This window comes from Onychostoma macrolepis, chromosome 15 (genome assembly GCF_012432095.1).
Source record: "Onychostoma macrolepis isolate SWU-2019 chromosome 15, ASM1243209v1, whole genome shotgun sequence".
NCBI lineage: Eukaryota > Metazoa > Chordata > Actinopteri > Cypriniformes > Cyprinidae > Onychostoma > Onychostoma macrolepis.
In genome coordinates this window covers 11,359,360-11,382,029 of record NC_081169.1, presented here as the reverse complement: position 1 = coordinate 11,382,029, position 22,670 = coordinate 11,359,360, and the positions used below count along the sequence as shown (strand labels likewise).

The window sequence follows — 22,670 nt, the reverse complement described above, 5'->3', positions numbered from 1 at the left end:
TGTACATATATCTAAAATTCAAAGACTGCAGTTCGATTTGTAGCAATCTGTGAGATATAGAGAACAATGTAAAATCTTTCTCCAAGTCTCAATATGGCAGCAACTACAGACGCTTTGGGAAATTAAAAACCAGATGTTGATAGATGTTTTAATTATAGAGGCAATGTTGATGAGTGACCATGTGCACACACTATAAATACTCTCATATAGTCTAATTATACAGTCTTTGAACACACATAATGCCCATTCTGAGACGCCGCTGTGCGAAATCCTCTGTCTTTTCTTGTGGTTCTTATCTGTCCACCTGTTAGCAGCACAACAGGTGGGATAAACACATCAAAATGCCTCAGCAACACAAGGAAACTGTTGCAGTAAGTGCCTCACTGGCAAAAGAAACATTACAAGAGAGGCAGATGGCCGCACATGGTATTACAATCAAAAGATTTAGGCTTGAAAAAGAAATCATTAAAGAAGTCAAAAGTCCAGAACTTCAGGAATTGGGGGTTGTATATTGTTTCAAAGGATTTCAGTTCATGTAGGATTATATTTGCTTCAGCACTAAAAACACTGTGGGGTTGTTTCACTGTCAGTTTTCAGTGAAACTGTTGCCCACCCAAATTGTTCACAGGGCTTAAATGCCACGATCCCAATTAGAGCCCAGGTCACGAGAGAGGCTTTAAATCACACATGTTCTCATTATCAAAACCACAAACTACTGAACTGTATTTTTAGGTGCTGGTTCTCAACGGATCCCAAGACTAGTCAAACGGCTGGAGCCAATACGCACAAGACATCTGAGGTTTCTCAAGGATTCTGTAGTAACTTCTCACATTTTGTCTTTACCGTCTGAAGCCTCCAGAATTCAACGCAATGATGAAAATGAACCCATTCTGTCTTTCTTCTCACTCTCACTGGAGTTCAATAATAACAATCTTTTGTTGCCTTGTAGTCATGAAGTTTCTGTATATAAATGCCTCATTTACAAAGCAATTAAGAGCCCACTAGTTCATTTAAACATTTCTCATTTGAATGTCTGTGTAAATGTTTAGGACAATTTTTTTTATTTATTATTATTATTATTATAAAAAGTTACACAGTTGACACAGTACCCTTTAAATGTTTTTATAAAAACAAATATAATTTTAACAGGAAAAGAAATTTTCTTTTAAGTGTAATTAAGTGTAAGTTAGTTTACCGTGTATGGTAAAAAAAAGAGAAAAATACTTAATTTTACTGTACAGCACAATATTGTTTGTTATTTTATACAAAAGTTCTTGAGTTAGTTTATCTCAAGCTATTTATTAAAATGATCATAATATTAATTCATAATATTTTAATATATATGTAATTTCTATGACTGTATACACAAACATATAGATGGATGGATAGATAGATTACACATTGTCACTGTTATTGTATGTTAGTTATTTATTACTGTAAGCTATTGTACTACATTGTCATTGTATTTAGTACAAAGGTTTTGGTAAACACAGCTGCTACAAATTTACTGTCGATTTAACAAGTTTAACAAGTTTCTGAGCATGCAGTTGGCTGCTGTTTCTCTCTCAGTGAAGAAACACTAAACAACAAACAGTCGTGGGAGTCATTTGGTAAATATTGGAGAGGCCTGTCGTGCTCAATGACTTGTCCTCATTCACAGAGCGCAGCAAGCCAAGTTTCTATGGAGACTGCATTTTTCTGCTGATGTAAGAAGAACCTCTTCAAACCCCCCACATTCCCGCATTTACCTCCAGAGTCACTCACATAATCAGACGTGAAGCACTGACCCAAAGGGAACACTTGTTTAAGACAGAAGTATTGCAACTCTATTTTGTTTTCTGGATGAATTTTCCAAACCAGGCATTCTTTCCACAGGACCCCACTTTGTGTTTTAACTATCACCCACTTTCTCCCCCTCTGAAGCATTTCATTATTTCCAAATCCATGAGCTCAGACAATTTGTGTGTTCTGCTGTGTCAGTTGTGGCCTTTGATGTGAGCTCCCCGATGCTTGGGTTGTGTTCATTAGCCAACAATGGTGTGATCTTGTGCTCATTTTTTTTCTAGGATGAACAAGAATGAGAGTAGCCTGCTCTACAACCTTTAAATCCAAGCTGCTGGAACCCAGTGGGAGTCCCAGTTTCTGACCTGAGAACATTTGAACAACATTTAAGTAGTTACAGGAGAGCATGGTGAACAATACCCTGATATTTAATGGTGTTACTCATCCTTTAAGTGGACTTACAGTAGGACCCAAATGTTTGAAGCCAAATTCTGTTATTCAGAGTCTGACTTCAGAATCTTCTGCAGTGTTTTGCCTAAAGTAACTTTATTACGGTGGCTGAGAGATCTCAACGCACTGCAAATGAAACAAACAACAACAACAACAAAAAAACACATAGAAATAGAAAAAAAAAAACACCAGCAAATTAAGAAAACATATTCATCAGTTTGACAACACACGTGCTGCAAATACTCACAATGCGACAAAAAACAGAAACGCACTGCAAACACTCACAACACAAACCAATACAGAAACATGCTGCAAAAACATAAACATGTTGCAAATATGCACAGACCACATTGCAAATGTTTAAGCAAACCGCAACAAGTGACGAACCTCGGACATGTGTTTCTGTATTTGTTTGTGTTGTGTGTATTTGCAGCGCAATTCTGTATTTGTTTGTGTTGTGTGTATTTGCAGCGCGTTTCTGTATTTGTTTGTGTTGTGTGTATTTGCAGCGCGTTTCTGTTTTTGCAGCATGTTTCTATATTTGGTTGTGTTATGAGTATGTGCTGTCAAACTGTTGAAGATGTTTTCTATTTGCATGTGTTTTCTTAAGTTGCAGCGTGTTGAGCTCTCTCGGTCACCGTACTTTATACTGTTTTAAGGATTGTTTGATTTTTTACTAGAAAAAAAAAACCCTAATTAAAATATTACAATAAAATGAAAAACTCATTATTATTATTATTACTATTTTTTTTTTTTGTTTTAGTTTTTTAACTATCCACCTTTTTCTTGCTGTAAAAATGGGCGTGGCCATTTGTAAATTCTATGGGTCTAGCTTCCGGTCTCACCCGCGTCCAGCTATTTTTAGCTGTACAAAACAGTTTGTTTTGCTGCTTGATATTGAAAATTGGTGTGTCTTATCATATTATTTTAATGTATTATCTTAATTATGATCACACTGGTTTGTAGTGCAAACAGTTTTACCATTTACTGCATGTTGTTATTCTCCTCGTTATTTACCTATAGCGGCTAATGAACCGGAAGTCTCACCCATAGGCTTACTTCCGCTTTGAAGAAAAAGGTGGATAACTAGTATCAGAAGTGTGGTTTGGGACAAGAGATTTACTCCAGAACCACAAGATTACACATTTTAGATTTGTTAAGTGTAGAACATCTAGAAGAGGTGATGCAAATGAAAAATTGCTGAAATTAGAGGAGAAGGGAGAAGGTAACTTGAGGCCACCAGCAGCGAGATATTTATACTCAAACTGGACAAACATGCTGCTGAAAGCAGTGATGGATGAGATTGGGGCCACTGCGGTGAAACAACACGACAACACAAAAGCTGTCCCGCTGCAGAGAAGACACTAGAGCCACTTGAGTGCTGAAAGCATGACAAAGGGTAGGACATGAGGGGTGACCGAGGGTCTGCTTGCCTCCTGGAGCTTTCCCTAAAAACCCTGAAAGCTGCTGATTAACCACAAGGATGAATTTGATGTCAACTTTAAGTTTCAGTTACATTATTCCAAATAGGTCACTTTGGGTGAAAGTGTCTCCTAAATACATTCAAACAAAAAATATTGGAGAAGGCTACTGGAATAAGACCCTTCAGGGGGTCTGTTTTTTTTTTTTTTTTTTTTACCAGGATCGCATTGCAGGATCAATCAACAGCAGGGAGAAATACTCAAGACTGTCCTGGTGGGGCAGATCCAGAGCTGACGTTGTGTGTGGGTTGTGTCTATGTTTTTGTGTGGTTGGTCAATACAGAGAAGAATAGACAGCATGATGCATCAGGGTTGTGCTGATGTGATCGATTACCTCTCATTGCCAAAAATCTATTTTCCCTCTCAGTGATGGAGAGGGTGCTGAGTTGGATCTAATGGAGGGTGATGCGTCGGGTCAGTAGCCAATAATCACAGGTGCAAAGCATTCTTTCACATGGGGCCTTTGGGGACATGCCTTTTGGGTCCCATTTCATGGTGAAGTTCAGTTAAATCTAATCAGGTCCCATAAAGTCGAAGTTTTCAATGAAGAAACAGACTTTCCTTTGTTGGTATTCCAAATCACAAATACCCTTAATCCTTTCAGAGGTGCATAATATTCTGCTGACACAAATCGATGACAAAAAAGGGCATAGTTGGGGTCCGTGACTGATTGGACCTCACTGCCTCCAACAGCTTTATCTGGTTATTGACAATATTTGAAGATTAAAGGGATGTAGTTTGGCCAATATGGAAATTCTGTCATTTACTCACTCTTATATTGCTACACAGCCGTAAGACATTATTTTGTCTGCTGAGCACAAAATGAGAAAGTCCAAACTGCTCTTTTCCATTCTGTAAAAATATGAAGAAGCCGTTAAACTTAAAAAAAAAAAAAAAAGAATTAAAATAACAAAAGGTAGTTTAGTTGTCTATTTTCCAAATCTGCAGAGGCAATAGCTTTGTGTGAGGAACAGTCAGTATTTGCTTTATGTATTCTATTGTTTATGGCAAGAATGACCTAAAATAATTAAAAGCCATAAAACAAGATCAATTTATTCTGAAACACTGCATAAAATATTACATTGTGTTTTTGTTTGAACTTTGGGAATACAGAAGGGAAAAGCATGACACTGAATGCTAAAAAAAAAAAAAAAAAAAAAGCTTTTATGTACATCCAAAGACACTTGTCACTGTCGGTCGTTGCAGGGAGAATGCACAAGTAAACTTAAACCATCTTTATTGACAAAACACAAGGGAGAATCCAACATGGAAACAGGAGAAAACACTCAATGAGTAGACCCAACAGCAAGGAAGGAACAAACAGGAACTTAAATACATAGGATAAATCACAGACACAGGTGCAATCATAAGACAATCAAACTAAACAAAAACAGGTAAGACCATTTATGGAAAAACAGGAACTGAAACAGAGGCAACACATGAGAAAACAGGTCCAATCCTGACATTTTGCCCCCTCCTGAAAGGTGGGTCCTCGCACCGTAGATACAGAGAGAGAAATGGGTGGGAACTTGGGAGGAGGCTCAGGAGGAGGACGGACACCCGGGAGGGGGCTAGCAGACAGAGTCCATGGGGGAGCAAAGGAGGGAGGAGCCAGCGAAGAGACAGGAGGGGCTTGGAGCAGAAGGAGCCAAGCTGGACCCAGGCCACAGCCATAACGGTGGCCAATGGTGGAGCCAACGGAAGGAGGAGCTATGGAGGATGAATGGCCGCCGACTCCAGGGGGCTGACCAACGGCGGCAGAGCCGGAGCGACTGAGGACCAAGGTGGAGCTGGCGGGAGGAAGGAGCCCAACGGAGGCAGTGGGACAGAGCAACGAGGTGCAGCCAGAGGAGCGGAGTCCTGAGACGATGGCGGGTCGACACCCAACCAAGGCGGAGCCGGAGGGATGAGGGAGCCCGGTGGAGCTGGAGGATTGACGTTTGATGTGGAGGCAAGGGAGCTAGGAGCCGAGGTGGAGCCGCTGGGTCTACGGGCCGAGGCAGAGTCCGGGCCTCGGAGGCTAGGGACAGAGGAGAAGGATTCTCCTGCCACAGTGATGGAGGATGGCAGACCTGCGAAGCTCACACCATATAGATGGTGGGCTGAGGGCGAGCAGAGGGGCTGACAGACAACAGCAGAGGAAGAAACAGGAGCGGGCGGGAGGGCGGGCATTTGTGAGCCTCTGAACTTTCAGGGTTAAACTCAGGATCGGGAGCCCCCTCTGGGCTGGACAAGGGAACAGGGGTGACAAAGGGCTCCGATGAAGGAGGGAGTAGAGGGAGCAGGTCAGCCTCCCAGTCAATCAGGTCTTTTTCCACCTCTCCTCTACCTAGGTCCATAATAAGCTCACCCTCAGCCACGGTGCAGGGGGCAGAGCTCCTCTCAGCACTCACACACTGGCTTTCCCCCTCACGATGGGCGTGTCAGCCGGCTCACGCATCTGGTCGGACGGGTTGGGCTCTACTTCCGGGGCGATCCTCCACTCAGTCACTCGCCATAGTGCTGGCTCAATCGCGGCGGGAACCAGCTCTCCATCCTCGGTGGGCTCTGGCTTGGGCTCCGTGTAGCAGGGAGATGGAGGGCTGGGCTCTGGGTCTGGAGTGGTACTGGCAAGATCCTCCTCGGAACTGACGGTGAGCAGGGAGCAAAATCCTCTCGTGGACCATCTTCGGATGATGGCGCTCTGCACGCAATGTTAAGACTAGCGTCAGAACGCACAGAGCACATCGTCCAGGTAGCTGGTGGTGTTTGCTAAGAGCAGGAACAGTCTCGTATGGTCCTCGAGAGATCTGTCCCCCTGCTCCAGACGAAACACAAGGGAGACTCCAACATGGAAACAGGAGCAAACACACAAACTCAACAAGTAGACCCAACAGCAAGGAAGGAACAAACAGGAACTTAAATACACAGGATAATTACAGACACAGGCGCAAGGAATCATAAGGCAATCAAACTAAACAAGAACAGGAAAAAGACCATATATGGAAAAACAGGAACTGAAACAGAGGCAACACATGACAAAACAGGTCCAATCCTGACACACAGGCTATATATGCATGTACATATATTCATTAAAATAAAGGAAGCATGGTAGTATTTAACTTTGTAACTGTCAAATTTCACTCAGTTTTGCCATTTCATTAAATTAGTGTGTTACATTAGAAATGCATACAGGAGTTATAACTTTTACAAAAATTTACATACATTTTCTGGATGTAATGAGAAAATATCTGGGTTTAGAAATGGTACTCTTAAGAATATATTTCCGATGATTAGTTATACAAATAACTGTCCCATTATTATAAGGATGAGAAGCAGCCCAAACTGTTGAACAATAAAACATTTTAAAAGTGTATTTTATTTTACTACACTGGCATTTTTCTAAATTTTTACTTGTTTATACTTAAAATGATAAAGTGATACATTCTCTGTCTGTCTGTCTGTCATCTATCCATCCGTCCATCCGTCTATCTATGCAGTATCATAGCTTTCAAGCTCAGTCACACTCGTACATATTTAAACTTGACACCTCAAAATACTTAGCAAGCATTGAGTGTGAAAAAAGAGCCACATTTTCATGTACTCCCTCCTCAGTTCAGTGCTGTTTTAACAGCTTTATTCTTTGTCATTGTATGGAAAAGAGCAGCTTGAACATTTTGCTAAATATATCCTTATGTGTTCCAGACAAAAAAAATTGCTTGGAATTATAGGGAAGTAAGTAAATAATTACCGGCTGAACTATTCATTTCTTTTATCCAAAATAACCAAATGGATCCAAGTGTAAACAATTTATCACAGTGTTAGTGTTACACAAAATCACAAACACTTTGACATGTTCAAAAAGAACTTTTTTATTATAAACAGAAGGCATCAAAAACAAAGCAATGTCTGTCCCTCATTTCCAAAATGATAGGCAAGTCATCAATCATTTGTATAACTCTAATATGTACAAAATAATCTTTCAAACTCCTGAGAACTAAAAAAAAAAAAAAAAAAAAAAAAAGAACATGAGAAGATAAAAAGCACATGTTAACTAAGCGTGAACATCCTCTGCTTAATGTTCTGGCCTTATATAAAAATATGTTTATTCCATAGACAAATATCTCCTGCCAGAATATGTACAAAAAAATAATATATACCGCAACTGGCCACTGTAACACTTGCAAGTGCTACTGTTGTAAATATCCAGTGAGTTTGCACCATTGCTGGTGCTTTTGAACTTGCAAAAACAAGAGTCGTCTTGTTAAAGAAAGGCAAATCCAGAAAATACAGTAATAACAGGAACAACAAATAACACTTCGGGAATACAGAACAGAAAAGCGTGTCATTGAATGGTGAAAAAATAAATATCTGATGCTTTTATGTACGGCCAAAGGCACTATGCTTGTAAATATATATTTATTCAAAATGAAGAAATGCAGTGTTTTATGTAGTAAATGTACAGCTTTGTACATTTTTACAACTTTATGAAATTGTGTTACATTGACCACGCATGCAAGAGTCAGAAAAAAAAAAAAAAGAAAAAGGAAATAATAATAAATAAAAACTTTTTTGTGATTTTTTGTGTGTGTGTGTGTGTGTGTTTGTGTTTTGAACCTTTCTAGGTGAAATGAGAAAAAAGGCCATTAAAATAATGAAAAACTGGGTCAAATGCACTATAAAAGATTCTGGAGGTCAAAATAAAATTTCATATTAATTTATACATTGTTTATTGAGCTAACTGAAAATTTTCAATGCAACAATGAACATAAAATGTTGAGTTTTGTCCTCCAAATTCTTTTACAGTGTGGTAAACTCTTGCGATATGGTCTTTTTAACATGATTCAATACTTTCTTTCTAATAATTAGCGATACAAATAACTGCCCCGTTAAGATACAGATGAGAAGCAGCCCAATCTCTTGAACAAAAAAGACTTTTGTCTTGAAAACGCAAAACAGACTGTACTGCAGCTGTAGCAACACTGCCGCTGATTTATGAACAATGAATCCAAGCATTAGCAACTGCCGTATCTTTTTCAACAGACATGCAACGTGTGACCATCGAGACCCATGGAGAAAAACAACCTTGCGTGCTTGCGAACAGATGCTCGGCACAACTCGGAGACGGAATGGAATGAGGTCTGTTTGCAAGAGGGCAGAAAATATTAATTACAAAGTTCGATCTTTGAGGTGAGGCATGCTAGAGGAAGCCTATGCAGCACATGTCTGCTGCGCGCCAGACAGTTTATTCTGGGAAATCTGAAGCTCTCGACACAGGGATGGGAGTGAATGAGTAACAAGGGTGGAGAGATGGAGAGAAAAAAAGAAATCAGCATAAAATTAAAAGGAGTGAACTAAATTGGCAAAGGCCACATGGCTTCGGTAAAACCACTGGGGCCGACCGTGGTCCTTTTGATCTGTTGCGGCGAACATCAACCCCCCATCAGCCTATGACAGGTCCTCAGCACAACCACATAAAACCGTTCTGCTTCCATTGCTCTCTAACTTATCCATTAATGAAAAAGACACTGCTGTAGGAGGGGTGTGATGAAATAGATCAAAATATAGACCAGCTGGGTTAAAATTGCATGTCTTGAGTCAAATGAAACAAGCTGTATTTCTACAAAAAGAAAATTCGTTAATCAGTATTTTTGTCTTTTTTTCAGAGAAAAAAAATATATTTACACATAAAAAATGTATTAAATTTAGCTGAGAAGGAAAAAATGCATTTTATATTTGAATAACATTTATTTTTTAATAAACTTAATTTAATAAACTTAATGCTACTGGCAATTTTTTTCTTGTTTTAAACATAAACCTAAAAAAAGATAATTTAAATACTAATACAAAAACTTTCTTCCAAGAAACGTAAATCTTTAAATATTCTTTATGCTATCTTATGCAATTTCTTCTTGAGAAAAATGTATCTTATTATAAAGATATTATAATTATTATTATCGAAATGTATTTAATACATTAAGCTGCAAGTAAAATTAGCACATTACTTCTTGAATTAAGTTTATTTTTCTTACTCGACTGGCAATTTTTTTGTTTGTTTTAAACAAAACTTGTTTTAATAAAAACAACGATATATATATTTTTTCTTCCATTGAACACTACATTTTTAAAAAAAAATATTCTTTATGCAATCTCAGAAAAATTTATCTTATTTTAAATACTATTATTTAAAATAAGATACATTTTTCTGGAGAATATATAATATTAATATATTAAATAAAGTTAGCTGAGGAGTACACTTAGCATAATACATATTTATGTTTATTTTTCTTACCCCACTGCCATTTTTTCTTGTTTTAAACATAAACCTATTTTTTTTGTGTTTAAAATAATAATAACAATACTAATACTAATACTAATACTGATACTACTACTACTAATAATAATAATAAATACAAAAACTTTCTTTCATCGAACACCAAAGAATGCTATCTTATGCAATTTTTGCTTCTCAAAAAATACCTTAAAGATATTTATATTATTTGATATAATACTAATATATTCTAATAAATTTAGATACATTTTCTCAAAAACTAGATCAAAATACTGATTAAAAAGAAAAAAAATATATCCCTGCAGTCAAAACGTTAAGACTCAAGACTTTCAAACTCAGTTCATGCATCTCTTCATGTGAAAATAAAGTCATGTTTTGCTCCTACACTGGAGAAGTCATATGTATACATTTAATAAAAAAAAAAGTGAGCGGAAGGAACCAAGAATACGCTGCACCTGGTTTTAAAGCCAACAGTCATGTGCAATGCGGTAACTGGAATGGTTACGCACACAGTGTAGCTTAATTTTAGCAGACTTGTTTTCTTTGTGTAAATCCACCCTATGATCATAAACCATGTAAACCTCTCCCTTTACATCCTGAAGTCACAGCAGTCCACCGAATGAAAACCATCCAGAACATATCTGCAGTAAATTACAGCCGTTTGCCATGTGTAAAATGTGAGGATGAAATCGTAAACCAAGCATGAAGAATACATAAAATACGTACACTTTATCTCACTCTGCTGAGTTAAATAACACTTTCTTGCTGATTTTAAATTATTGTTGTCCAGTAAAAGTTCCCCTGCCTTTTCAAACATACCATTCCCTGCGTGAAATCACAGATCCATCTACGTGAGACACGTAGTCGCTGTCTGTGCCATTGTCGTAGCACTCGTCCTGCAGGTAAGGGGAGCCATTGTGTAGCGGCGGCCCACTGGGGTTCACGTTATGATGGTTGTGGTGGTCGGAGTAATACGTTCCCTCTCTCTGAAGGCTGAGATTGTCTCCCCAGCCCTCCATGTCTTTGTGGTCATTGGGATAATCGGGATAGATAATGTCCCCTTCGGGTTTGGGCTTCAAGTCTTGGCTGCCGTTGCCCGAGTCATCTCCGTAAACGCCCTGAAGCTCATGGGGTTGAAGGACGTCCAGTTGTGTCTCTTTTTGCATGTCGGATGGGCCGATGTATTGTTTGGTGTAGTAGTCTCCTCTGAATGTCCGGCGTTGGCGCATGTAGAAAGCCCCTGCCAGCGCCATCAGCAACACCAGGATCAGGATCCCACCAACAGCACCGCCCACGATAGTGCCCAGACCGCTGTCCAGCGGAGAAGCCTGAGTCGGGGCGCTGAAGTGGGCATGGTGGTTGATGGGAGCAGTGATAGTTAAGCTGGTGTCAGGAAGGATGGACTTGGTGGTGCCGGTGGTGGTTGGGGCTGCAGTGGTCGGGGGCGGCTCTGAGAGGGTGAGATATAGACAAATATTAAAATACAGGTAAACAGATACATAATTAAAGACAAGTTGTGAAGAAAACGCACCGATTTAATATTCTGGCTGGTACTGATTACGATATTAAAATTGAAACTATTAAAACTAAATCAATTTAGCTGTAAAATGAGCATAAAACATTAAATTGAGCAGTTAACTAAATTAAAACAAATTTTTTTTTTACTTGAAATAAAATCAACTTTAACTGAAATGAAATAAAATATAAAAACTAGTGCTGTCAAATGATTAATTGCAATTAAATGCATCCAAAATCAAAGTTTTTGTTTACATAATGTGTGTGTGTACTGTGTATATTTATTATGTATATATAAATACACACACATACAGTATATATATATATATATATATATTTAAAATATTTACATGTATTTACATGCATAATTTATATTCATATAGTTTATATTATATAAATATATTTAATATATAAATATAACATATTTTTCTTATATATCTATATGCATGTGTGTATTTATATATACATCATAAATATACACAGTTCACACACATATATTATGTAAACAAAAACTTTGATTTTGGATGCGATTAATCGCGATTAATCGTTTGACAGCACTAATAAAAACACTTAAAACTTTTATTTCAGCTAGTCACCAGGGCAACATTTTTTATTTAGTTTATGTTGATGTTCTAAAATAACTAAAACTAAAAAATGAAAACTATATAGACATATAAAAAAACTAACAAAAAACTAAATTACTAAAAGTATAATATACCTAAAATTAAAATGACAATAGAAAATAATAAAAAATAAAAAATAAAATAAAAATAATTCAAAATATGAATAAAACTATAACAGTACCTCAAAGATACTAAAATATAAATATATCAAAAAAATAACTCTGGAATTAAGTTTTTTTCCCCCTCATATCTCACTGTCAATTATTTTCTTGTTTCAAACATATACCTTAAAAAAAAAAATAATAATAATAATAATAAAATTAAATAAAGAAATAAAATTAAATTAAAATGATTATTGTATAATAATATACATAAACATTAAAATTCTGGTCAGTACTGATACGTTGATATTAAAATGTATACTATTTTGTCTTAATAAAAAAAGTCACATTAAATTGATTTACACAGCACTTTTCACAGTACACACTGTTTCAAAGCAGTTTTAAAGAAAATCATGATGTATATGCTGTATATACTTACATATCAATTTTTATATAAAGAGCTGGCAAATAATGTGCAGTAGTTACAATTTGTGACAAAAAACAGGCTGTTGAGATTTGTTATATTGTATATATTGCTTTATGTGAGTATACTGCATGTATGTGGATAAGGTTGGATGTAATATACTGTATATCCAACTTCATATATAGAACTGTGCAATAATACACACACACACACACACACACACACACACACAAATAAAATTAATCAAGTGCATTAAAGCATTAAAGCCTACAGTATGAAAGACTGAATTTATTAGTGCTTTAAAATCATTTTAAATGCTGGATGACAAAAAAATAAAAAAATAAATCTGAATGTAAAAATAGGGAAAATGAACAATTAAATATCCAATATCTGATAAATAAAAAAATGAAATATTGATCGATATTGTACCAATAATTCTGTCCCACCCCCCCTAAAAAAAAAAAACAGTCAGCAGATTCTGTGAGGGCCAAGGGAAATTAATGTTTAGAGGCAGGTGGTTATTTAAAGGTTATTACAGAAGATAAAAGGACAGAACTTGCAATGACTAAGAGGAAAAACAAAATCTTGCTGATGTAACAGCAGGTTCAGGTACCAAAGGGCACAATTATTTGAATTTGGAGGCCTGTAACAGTGAACAAGTCTTCAAGACTGGTACAACATATTGCACTTTTGGATGGTATAAAATAACTATTTGGTCTATCAATTATGGGATGTCAACTGGGGACAACTTTCATTTTAAGAAAGTCACTCTAAACTTCTTCAAAGAACAGAAGTCCAGTTCCTGATTTTCCCTATACCATTTAGTTTTTCTCTATGCTATCCATGTTCGTGCACCAAAGAAGTCCAAAAACTGCCACAATATTTGGATAATGATTTGACCACACAGCGACACAATAAAGGTTTCTCATGTTTTGCAGCCTGAAGAAGAGCCAAATATGTGGTAAAAAGCACAGTGGCAAAGAGCTGATTGAATTGAAACTGCTGCGAGTTTGGTCCAACTTTATTTACGTCATTGCAGAAACCTCACAAGCCAAGTGTAGAGCATTTGGCACATTCAGCCAGCTTTCAGAAAGAGCTTCTGTTAACAGTATTTTCAACAAGAGATTCAGGAATTTACATATTCAGTAACAGGAAATACACACTTAATGATACAGCACAAATGTCAAACACAAGAAAACATCTTGTGAGTTTTGTCAGGGTTTTCCAGGCTGTTCCAAAATTTGCGAGAATGCACTGCAAAAAGTTTAGTGAAAAAATACATCCAAGATGGTGGACAAAGTGAAAGATGAAATCCATAAAAAAAAAAAATAATAATAATCTATCAATAATAGAGTGCTTCAGGGGTGATGCAGTTTTGCAGTTTGTTTTAGGGCTCATTCCTGCCACACTCTGTAATTCAAATGAAATCATAAATGGTTTATTTTACTCAGGATATTTGTGTCAGTATCTCAGTATCAGTTGAGTCAATTCTCCAGTGCACTCCATGCTGAAAAAAACATTAGAAACCATCACAGAATTTCTAATGGTTTTAATGGTTACAATGGGAATTGTACTGGTTTTAATGGAAACTGTAATGGTGCCTGTGGATCTCTACTGGTAATTGGGTGCCTTCTATTGGTGGCTTGTTAACACCACTAAATGCTACTATGTCCCAAAACACACTACAGGAAACCATTTTTTTAATGGTTTTAATGGTTAAAAGTTGATGGTTTGTAATGTTTGTAAGGGTATTTTTAGTGGAAACCTTTAGAATTTCTGTGATGGTTTCTATTGTTTTTTTCCAGCAGGGCTATGGATCAATTATGAGTCAGTTATGAGGTTCCATGGTAGAAAACAGTGTGTTTGAACCTTGTAATTTTTATCCAGCTTCACCGAGTCACCAACTTGGCATTTTGTTTATGCCTCAATGCCTCACTTGAGTAACTGACTGTGTGGGTAAGTATGAATGGTGTCTGTTTCACTGAAGGCAGAGACAATGTCAGGACATAATTTATCAACCAGTGATCCACCCTCAAACTTCGGGCCCCCTCTTGGAGAAAACATCATCACTAGTATCTGTGGACATGAAAGGTTACAAGAAACTTCTCACCTTGTACCAGGAAGCGTACATCCTTAAAGCTCTGCCCAATGTCGTTCTGTACTTCACACCTGTATTGTCCAGAGTCGTTCGGCTCTAAAGGACGAGTAAACACCAGGCTGCCATTAGATGTGTCCACACCTGCAGGCATTGGGGCGTCCAGTCTGAGGAGTGACAAAAGACATGATTATCAGTTTAGAGCTTGTTGACAAGTTCTGCAGCAGGAAACCACCCTGAAGCAACCTTGAATTCTCTTCTAAAACACTGAAGCTGAAGTTTACCATTGAACTGACATGTCTGGTAAGATTAGAAGTAGCAAACTTTGCGTACAGACCTGGTCCAGAGGTACAAAATAGCAGGTGGGTTGGCATTGGCTCTACAGTCCAGCTGTACATTTTTTTGTCCCACGTACCATACGTCCTGCTGGCCCGTCACCATAACATCTGGAACAACTGTAACATAATTTAAATCATTGTTGCATGAAGAAATAATATGATCACCTTGCTATAAAAATATATAGTGCTTAGCAAAACCTAAATCCTTTTCTTTCTTCCACAGAACACAAAAGAGGATATTGCAGGACTGGGTATTAACACGTATTTCATGCAATCAATTCAATTTCATTTGACAAATTCTTGATTTAATTTCAATTCATCTGAATATATCAGATAGAGTACAATTCAAGAGTACAAGAGTCAATTTATATATTCAATATCTCTTAACTAATGTTGTAAACTACATAGGGAACTTCTAGTTAGTACATTACTATAAAGTTAAAGGTTAAAATATCTCTATTAAATTCATTTTCTATTCATTTTTAGATATTATAATCAACACTTAAACATTTATTTGTATAAACATTTACTGTAAATTGAACATAAGTCAGTTTATATCAACTTCTTAATTATATAATTATGTTTAAATATTTATTTGTATAAACACTTACTGTAAATTGAACATAAGGCAGTTTATATCAACGTCTTAATTATATGATTATGTTTTCCAATTTTTTGTTGAAATATAAACATTTAAATGAGGGTTGTCAAAAAAGAAGTATTTCAATAATTCAAAGACTGATTCTTGTGATTTGAGAATTGATTTTGATTCTTCAAAATGAATACTGATTCAAATCAACCTTGTTCAACCTGTTCTCAACCAAAATTATAGCTACGTGGAAGATTTGAAATTGTTCTCATTTTATGTTCAATGGCAGAGAAAGTCATACAGGTTTGAAACAAAAAAATTTGAGTAAATTATGGCAGAATTACTTTTTTGGGGGAGGGGGGGGGGGGGGTGAACTATCCCTTTAATTCATATAAATGCTACTTTGAAAATTCACCTAATGTAGTACTCTGTAAAGGACAATTTCTAAGCAATGAAACTTATATTATTTTTATAAGACATTAAAATTGAGCATGAAATCACTCTCACGCTATGGATGTGAGTCCCAGAAACAGCAAGGGGAGATGTGATTGGCTAACTCAATTACACAGAAACCTCAGGATCCTGAGGCTTAGCTGTGGCTGAGAAAATAAACTGATGTGTGATATGGAGAGAAGATTCAGGAGTGAAACAGAGAGCCTTGAGATTCAACCCCAGCAGTCTATATAACAACAACATGATCAAATTCTCATCAAAATAGCCAGTGTTCAAGTTTCTTATTGAACAGTGCAAATCACAGTTGCACTTTTAAACACTGCACTGTAAATCCGAGATTTTGTAAATCTGTCTTGTTTGATAAAATATCTAAACATTATTAAAACTTTATTAAAACTTTGCTTGAGCAGCATAAGACTAAGAGAGATGTTAAGACGTATTAAGAAAATACAGTAGCCTGTGTACATACTATGTACTTATTATAGCAATAACAATAACTGGGTAATAACTAGGTACTAACCCTGAACATTAACCCCTGTAGTAACCTTATACTAACCAGTACTTTCTTGGGTAAGTACACTTTAATTACACTGTAAGCATCCATATTTTAAATTAAAATAATATCATGCATTGAATTTAGACTTGTTTTGATGCATTGTCATTTTGTTCTCATTTTAAGCATAAATATCACTAAATTTCAGGGTCATGTGGCACTGAAGACTTGAGTAAAATTCTGCTAAAATTCAGCTTTGCTATCATAATAATAAATTATATTTAAAAACATTGAAACAGAAATGAGATATTTTAAATTGCATTAATATTTCACAGTACTACTATTTTTGCAGTATTTGTGATCATACACATGCAACCATGGGGAGAATGAGAATGAAAAACTCTCATTATACAATATATAAAAAATATTATCTTGCATTAAATTTAGATTTCTTGACATTATTGTTTTGTTCTAATGTTAAGCATAAATATCACAAAATTTATGTAAGATTTATGTTCTGAACAAGACTTTAATAAGAAATCAAATTGTTGTAGTGTTTGCATGGTCAGCTTTGTCTATGATAAAACCATTAGTATTAATAAATGTATGAGGATGTAAAACTCAAAAGTAGTTTTCTCACTTTTAAACACTTTGGAAGGCAATGTGTGATTTATTGAGTACTAAAGCCTCCTTCTGTCAGTATGAACTCCCCCACTTGTATTTCCGCTCCTGTTGCTGCCCGTGCTGTGCTCAGATCAATATTTCATAAAGCGCCTCCATTAAGCAGCGTGCCGTTCAAACAGACAGCAGCCAACAGTTCAAGATGCCAAAGGGAAGCACACTGAGGATTAAAATTACTCTTAAATTGACATCTTGTGAGTTTGAGAGTGGCAAAAGTGAGCAATCAGCGCTCCTTGTACCATACAGGAAACCCATGGAGATCTTGAAATACAAAACAGGAGTAATGTCTTTTGATAAAAGCAATTCACACTCACAAAACACATTGAGCCGGTAGGGAATGCGGAAATCCTTGGATAGGGCCGGGTGACGTACAACGCAGCTGAGGGACCGGCCAAATGCATCCCGGGTGGGGGCCCAGACGTACTGTATTAAAGTGGTGGTAGTGCCTTCAGGCTCCAGCTGTGTGACGACTGTTGTCTGGCCTGGCAGGTCTGATTCCCAGAAGACCTCTGCTGCTGGACGACCCCTTTCAGCTGTACATGTCGCCACCAGAGTTTCACCATCTCCATCCAACAGAGACAAGGAGCCAGGAGACACATAGACCTTTGGCTCGACTAAAGGGAGAAAATGAGAAAGAGACAAAATTGAACAATAAGCTGAGATGCTTACAGAATAAAAGATGTAATTTTAAATCTTGTTTTATTAAAGAATATTATTTTGAAACATCTGTTAAAGACATTTGTGTATAAAACAAAATGTATATTTGTTTTAAAAACACGCTAGTGGTCAACATTTGGGGTCAGTAAGTTTTTTTTTTTTTTTTAAGAAATTAATACTTTTATTCAGCAAGGACACATTAAATTGATAAAAATTGACAGTAAAAACATTTATAAAAATGTTAACCAGCACAACTGATTTCAACATAGATAAAAATACAAAAGTTTCATGAGCAGCAAATAAGCATATTTGAATGATTTCTGAAGGATCATGTGACACTGAAGACTGGAGTAATGATGCTGAAAATTCAACTTTGATCACAGGAATAAATATATTCAAATAGAAAGCAGTTAATTTAAATTATAATATTATTTCACAAAATTACTACTTTTACTTTTGATGCATTTAAATGAATTACTTAAAATTTTTTAAATAAAGTATATTACAACCCGAATTTCGGGAAATGTTGGGACATTTTAAAAATTTGAATAAAATGAAAACTAAAAGACTTTCAAATCACATGAGCCAATATTTTATTCACAATAGAACATAGAGAACATAACAAATGTTTAAACTGAGAAATTGTACACTTTTATCCACTAAATGAGCTCATTTCAAATTTGATGCCTGCTACAGGTCTCAAAAAAGTTGGCACAGGGGCAACAAAGGGCTGAAAATGCAAGAAATGTTGAAAAGATTCAGCTGGGAGAATATCTAGCAACTAATTAAGTTAATTGACATCAGGTCTGTAACATGATTAGTTATAAAAGGGATGTCTTAGCGAGGCAGAGTCTCTCAGAAGTAAAGATGGGCAGAGGCTCTCCAATCTGTGAAAGAGTGCGTAAAAAGATTGTGGAATACTTTAAAAACAACGTTCCTCAACGTCAAATTGCAAAGGCTTTACAAATCTCATCATCTACTCTGCATAACATCATCAAAAGATTCAGAGAAACTGGAGAAATGCGTAAGGGACAAGGCCGAAGACCTTTGTTGGAAGCCCGTGGTCTTCGGGCCCTCATACGACATTGCATCACTCATCGGCATGATTCTGTCATTGACGTTACTAAATGGGCCCAGGAATACTTCCAGAAACCACTGTCGGTAAACACAATCCGCCGTGCCATTTGCAGATGCCAACTAAAGCTCTATCATGCAAAAACGAAGCCATATGTGAACATGGTCCAGAAGCACCGTCGTGTCCTGTGGGCCAAGGCTCATTTAAAATGGACTGTTTCAAAGTGGAAAAGTGTTCTATGGTCAGATGAGTCCAAATTTGACATTCTTGTTGGAAATCACAGATGCCGTGTCCTCCGGGCTAAAGAGGAGGGAGACCTTCCAGCGTGTTATCAGCGTTCAGTTCAAAAGCCAGCATCTCTGATTGTATGGGGGTGCATAAGTGCATACGGTATGGGCAGCTTGCATGTTTTGGAAGGCACTATGAATGCTGAAAGGTATATAAAGGTTTTAGAGCAACATATGCTCCCCTTCAGACGATGTCTATTTCAGGGAAGGCCTTGTGAGTTTCAGCAGGACAATGCAAAACCACATACTGCAGCTATTACAACAGCATGGCTTCGTAGTAGAAGAGTCCGGGTGCTGAATTGGCCTGCCTGCAGTCCAGATCTTTCACCTATAGAGAACATTTGGCGCATCATTAAACGAAAAATACGTCAAAGACGACCCCAAACTCTTCAGCAGTTGGAAACCTATATCAGGCAAGAATGGGACCAAATTCCAACACCAAAACTTTAGAAAGTCATAACCTCGATGCCCAGACGTCTTCAAACTGTTTTGAAAAGAAGAGGAGATGCTACACCATGGTAAACATGCCCCGTCCCAACTATTTTGAGACCTGTAGCAGGCATCACATTTGAATTGAGCTCATTTTGTGCATAAAGTTGTAAAGTTTCTTAGTTTAAACATTTGTTATGTTATCTGTTCTATTGTGAATAAAATATTTGCTCACGTGATTTGAAATTCTTTTAGTTTTCATTTTATTCAAATTTAAAAAACATCCCAACATTTCCGGAATTCGGGTTGTACAATACTTGACTACAAGATTAGATGAAATACACATGCCTTGAGAAAACAAGAAATAAATAATAAAAATATGGAAGGGTCAGAAAAAAACAGTACAAAATGAGTTATTGATATTGACCCTACAGGATGATATACAACAAGATGAATAAATAAGGAAGGAAGGGAAAAAAGAAACCATGTAAAGGGTGGAAACTGGCCTTAGTACACTCAGAATTGATTTATTACACCAACTCTACAAATTCACATTAAAAATGGATGATCTGAAATTACTGAGTGCTGAGATAGGAGTACAACAACATCCCTGAGTGTGTCTGAGTGGCTTCTGTCTCTACAGAAAAATGGAATATTAGTGTCTTAATATTATTGAGAGAGTCCACATGGATTTAAAGAGAACAAAAGGAAAGACACATTGTGTATTACAGCTGAATCAATCATTGGGAAATGTTCAGCTGCCCTGAGCAACGAAACCCCACACTGCTTGAATTAAAACAACTGATTCAATTTCAGCTATTGTTTTTACTTCTGAAATAACATTAGCTAAGAGACCACTCACCTCAAAGGTTACATTCACAATACAAGACAGTCTCCAATTTCAATTTTCTGTGCAAATTCAGTTTGTGAGGATATTCATGGGGGACCTTATAAATGTGGTCCATATCCATAGGTTCCATGTGACGTCACAGTGTTTTATCGCCGCCATTTTTGTGTCCGAGTCACAGCTGCGCGACCTGTCAGTCTATGGTCACAGCAGCCACAACTACCAGAGGAAGATCAACAAAACACTCCCAGAAGGTTCACAAGGTTACAGTATGCCCGGGATATGTTGTGCTGTAACAACAGTCATCAGAAAAACCCTGAACTACAATTTTATTAGATCGGCGGAATAAATTGTTGGCTTAAATCAGAAGGCACCACTGGCAGCTAACGTACGGTTGCCAACTTCAGAAAAGGATAATAATTGACAATTGTGATTCTTTATAGGAGAATAAAGGACGTTAAAATATTTGTATTGTACCACATAGGCTATGTCATTTCCGTATATACTCAGTAAAGCATTTTTTTAACAATGGCAAAATTTTAAAATGTTATTGCAGCCATGTAGCCTATGAATAAATGAAAATGCATATTTTTAATTAAAGCAAACTCAGTGTTGGCTGCTTTTGGTGCCTGAATTTGTGCTTCAATAATGAAATCCAGGTTTAAGAATACACTAGAAGTGAAAGACGTCTTCCCTCAGATAGATTGCATGTTTTCTTGGCTTGCTGGATGTTGTTTGCATTCACCAAAACTGACTTGCTGAAATCAAAACGCAGACAGAGAAGGGAATCGCCGAGTCTCGCTCGCAGTGAAGCAGGAGCGACCAGAGTATTCTTCAAGCTCGTAAAGCCTTCATCGAGCGGCTACATTCGCAATTCAAACAGTAATTTGTCCAGAAATAATGAATAATTATAAATTGTGCTAATATTAGCTAAATTGACATTATTCAGATTGTGTAGTAAGCTAGCTAATTAATATTATCTATTAAATGTCATACGGATGTGCTGTGCACGTTGTCACATCGGACACAAATATGGCGGCGAGCATAGCGGAAGTGACGTCTTTGGTACCCATGGATATCCTTATACTATATGCTGGCAACACATATGCATATAACACCCTACTTTGGCATATTCATTATAAGGTAATCAATAAATACACTGAATATGATATCATGTTTTCTAATGAGAAAAACTTTAGTTTTAAATGCATCAGCATTAACATTACCATGACAACATAATAATTGTGACCTGTTCTTTAAAATACTACTACCACCACCCTGCTACTTATTATAACTATATATTGCAAATTTGTAATTTTTGTTTTAAAGAAACGCATTTAAACATTTCTGTTATATTTTATATGGTATTTTTTTTAAATAAGTAAAATATCACATATTTGAGTAATATATTAAACATATAAAGCTACAATTGTATTTAATCACATTATTGACATAATAATGTATTGATAATAATATATAGGTCCTTGCTGATACTGTCACATTGGCTACTGTTCGGAGTCTGTAATTTTTAAAAAAATGTTTGTGAAAGAAGTCTCTTATTCTCACCAAGGCTGCATTTTTTGTTTAAATGTACAGTTAAAATATTGTGAAATATTATTATAATTTAAAGTAGCCTAACTGTTTTCTATTGTAATATATTTTAAAAATGTAATATGATGGCAAAGCTGAATTTTCAGTTTTCAGATCATGTGACATGATCCTTCAGAAATCATCCTAACAAAAACATTTATATTTAGAATAGTTTTGCTGCTTAATATTTTAATGTAATTCTTTTCAGGATTCATTTTTTGATGAATAGAAAGTTTTACAGAACCACTTATATTTGAAATAGAAATCTTTTGTAACATTACAAATGTCTTTAATGTCACTTTTGATCAATGTAATGCATCCTTGCTGAATAAAACTATAAAAAAAAAAAAAAAAAAAATATATAGTAGTGTATTGCATGAAACTGGCAATGGTCAGAATTGAGATTTGGGCCACAGTGAACTGTGAATGCAGCCATATATCCTCTATTAATAAAATCGTATCAATACTACTTTAATTTGTCCTTTTCCC

General features: G+C 36.3%; 1 protein-coding gene across 3 annotated transcripts in view; it reads right to left on the bottom strand.

The window, feature by feature from the left end:
• Positions 1-9,668: 9,668 nt before the first annotated feature.
• nectin3a (nectin cell adhesion molecule 3a) overlaps positions 9,669-22,670 on the bottom strand; it is a 37,537-nt gene continuing 24,535 nt past the window's right edge. For all 3 annotated transcript variants that reach the window (XM_058745157.1, XM_058745158.1, XM_058745159.1), the window contains 4 exons: positions 17,611-17,910; positions 15,080-15,197; positions 14,758-14,909; positions 9,669-11,434 (listed from right to left, as the gene is read on the bottom strand). In XM_058745157.1, the coding sequence (XP_058601140.1) occupies positions 10,794-11,434; positions 14,758-14,909; positions 15,080-15,197; positions 17,611-17,910 (1,211 nt within the window). In that variant the 3' untranslated portion in view covers positions 9,669-10,793. The remainder of the gene's footprint in view (positions 11,435-14,757; positions 14,910-15,079; positions 15,198-17,610; positions 17,911-22,670) is intronic.